The sequence below is a fragment of the Eimeria maxima genome, genomic scaffold, assembly GCF_000499605.1.
Source record: "Eimeria maxima Weybridge genomic scaffold, Emw_scaff75, whole genome shotgun sequence".
NCBI lineage: Eukaryota > Apicomplexa > Conoidasida > Eucoccidiorida > Eimeriidae > Eimeria > Eimeria maxima.
The window spans coordinates 28,522-31,698 of record NW_013563966.1 but is presented as its reverse complement, the minus strand read 5'-3'; the positions used below and the strand labels follow the sequence as shown (position 1 = coordinate 31,698).

The window sequence follows — 3,177 nt, the reverse complement described above, 5'->3', positions numbered from 1 at the left end:
TTCCAAAAAAAAAAAAAAAAAAAAAAAAAAAAAAAAAAAAAAAAAAAAAAAAAAAAAAAAAAGAAAGGCAGCATAAGAAAGGAGTGCGGGGAGATGCTAGTGCTTTCCATGCACAAGATAGGTATAGAGGTAAGCAAGAGGAAAAAGGATAAAATGGAACAAAGAACAGAGAGAAGAATTCAATAAAAAGAAGGAAATCTAATTGCATTGGTAAGTAGTCACGAGGAAGCCAAGCCAAGACAAGACCCAGCACGGAAAGAAATAAAGAAAACCTTGAGAAACGTAAGGACCACTACATTAATTTCTGCATAATTACTCAAATAAATAAATAAATAAATAAATAAATAGGACAGAAAGGGGGAAGAGAAGAGGAAAGAAAGATGAATAATATATTATATCTATATATACCTATAGGGTAGATCGAACTCAACCTTGGAGACCTCCTCAACTTGTTGAACAAATCTCTTAAATTCTCCATTTAATTTTTTCTTCATTTCTCTTTCCCTCATTTCGTCAAGAGTTTCATCAGGATCATGATAGGAGCGCCTGATTATAGTACAATAAACGCAACATTCTTTTTCCTCCTTTTCCCCCTCTTCTTTTGCACAAAAATAGCCCCTTTATGTGTATATAATTCAATAAATTGTTCAGGCAATTCATTTAAATGGTCTAATAAAGGGTACATTAGGGATAAATACACTAAAATTATTCGTAAAAAGAAACATATTCGTTACTCACGTTCTTCTGTTGTCTAGGTCATCCGTCTGTGTACCAGCCTCTGTATAAAATTGTACATCTAGTGTTCTTTTCTTCCCCACCAATATAGGAGTCTAAATAATAAACAAAACAAAATAAACAAACAAATAAACAAAAATAATTATTCTTGTTAATATTTATACTATTTATATAGTGTGTAGAGTTTAATTGCTTTTATTGTGTGCGTGATAAGGAGCCCACATACATGCCTGGGCTCCTTATTACGCACACAATAAAAGAAGGAAAAAAGGAAGAAAAAAAAGAAGAAAAAAAGAAGAAAAGACTTACTTTTAGATGGAAATGTACTAAGACGATTAATTCACGTTCGCAAGGTTGAAGAATTGCATGTTTTATATTTGAATAAGTTACGTCTACTACATCCATTTGCCCTCGGGTATTGACGGTAAACCTATAAAAATAAATAAATATATATATACATTATATTAATTTATATTATATTAATTAATTATAATATAATAAAGAAATAAATAAACAAAAAAAAAACAAACAGACAGACAATCCTAAACCCTCGACTAGACAGCCCTAAACCCTAAACCCTAAACCCTTTTCCTTCGGTCTAAACCCTTAAAACCCTCGTAAATCCCTTATGTAAACACTCAGGAATAGGAGGAGAAGAAAAAGAAGAAGAAAAAAAAAGAAAGAGGAGAGGAAGAAGAAGAAGAAGTTGCTTATTTCTTACCTTAATCCATTAGTATGTGCCTCTAATGCACCAATAAGTTTCCTCATTCCTGTAGATATATTAGGTCTAATCATTAAATCTTTTAATAATATTCTTCTTCCTGATCTATTTAATATTAATTTTTCTTGTGCAGGTAATTCACCAGGATATTGTGAATCTTCTGCTGCTTTCTGTTTTACTCTTTTTAATTGTTCTTTTATTGTACGGTATATATCTGCATGCATACAACAATTATAAATATTATTTATTTATTTATTTATATTTATTTATTTATTTATTTATTTATTATTAAGATATACATGCATGCAGAAAAAAGGTGTACAAATATACATATATAAACAAATAGGAACAAATAACCCCAAAATAAAAAGATAGAAACATACAAACAACATATATATATAAATTAATTATTGATTTATTTATATTTATTGATTTATTTATATTTATTTATATATTTATATATACATACTTTGTAGATGTCTACTATCCTCGCTCTTGAACATAAGTTCCTTAATAAAAAGTTGCTGCTTTCCTGCAATATCTGGCAAAGGATTCTCTTCTCCTTTTTGTGTTAATGTTTGTGACCCTGGTACTTGGAAGTTTATTCTTAATATAGCATAACGGTTACCTTTACCTCCTCCTCCTGCTGCACCACCACCACCACCACCTGCTGCTGCTGCTGCTGCTGCTGCTGCAGCAGCAGATGCACTCGTCTCCGTCTCGCTACATGTTACGTTCTTTACTGTAGATAAATGTACAGGTAAATGTCTACTAGGGAAAGGAAGGAATAAACATTCAGACTTCATGTCTACATATAGCTGCATGCATACACACACACACACACACACACACACACACACACACACACACACACACACACACACACACAACAAATATACATATATGTATATATATATATATACATATATATATACATATAGTATGTCTATATATATATATATATATATATATATATAACATAGATGAATAGAAAAGAAGGAGAAAGGAGAGGAGAACTAAACAGAAGTCTAGCCAGAAGATATAGGGATAAATACATAAAGAAAAAGAATAAAATAAATAAATAAATAAATAAATAAATAAATAAATATACTTTGCTAGGTCTTAGATCTTTAGGGAAATCTTCTGGTGATGTAAATGCCTTGATATCCTCCATCTTGCGTTGTCTTTTTTGTTGTAGTTCTTTGTTACCATCTTCTGTGTCTTCTCTTGCAAAACGCTGCAATAAATACATTTATTTAATTATATTTAATTAATTAATTAATTTAATTCATTAATAAAAAGGTATTATACAAAAAAAACGGAGAAAAAAGAACAAAAACAAGAGGGAAATACAAGAAAAACGTAAGCAGGGAAGGACAGACAACAAAGAAGAGAAGAAATAAAAAAAGAAGAAATAAATAAATTAATTGTATATATAAATATGAATAAAATAATAAAGAAAAGAAGGAGAATAAAATAAAGAAAAAGAGGCAAAAAAAGAGAAAGGAGGGAGAAGAAAAAAGAAGAAAAAAAAAGAAAAAGATGTATATAACTAATGACAATAGACTAGTTGCATGCATGCACAAAAAAGAACCACAAAAGAAGAGAAAAAAAGAGGAAATAAATAAAATAAATAAATAAAATAAAGAAAAAAGGAAAAATAAAGAAAAGAAGAATAGATAATAGGAAGAAAGGGAGCAAAGAAAAGAAAAAAAAAAACT

At 29.2% G+C, this 3,177-nt stretch overlaps 1 protein-coding gene across 1 annotated transcript in view; it reads right to left on the bottom strand.

Moving 5' to 3' along the window:
* EMWEY_00010900 (transcription elongation factor FACT 140 kDa, putative) overlaps nucleotides 1–2,630 on the bottom strand; it is a gene marked incomplete at both ends in the record, with an annotated part of 4,606 nt that extends 1,976 nt beyond the window's left edge. The window contains 6 exons of the mRNA XM_013478882.1: nucleotides 409–546; nucleotides 739–830; nucleotides 1,045–1,165; nucleotides 1,457–1,670; nucleotides 1,926–2,274; nucleotides 2,568–2,630. Of these exons, the coding sequence (XP_013334336.1) occupies nucleotides 409–546; nucleotides 739–830; nucleotides 1,045–1,165; nucleotides 1,457–1,670; nucleotides 1,926–2,274; nucleotides 2,568–2,630 (977 nt within the window). The remainder of the gene's footprint in view (nucleotides 1–408; nucleotides 547–738; nucleotides 831–1,044; nucleotides 1,166–1,456; nucleotides 1,671–1,925; nucleotides 2,275–2,567) is intronic.
* Nucleotides 2,631–3,177: the final 547 nt, after the last annotated feature.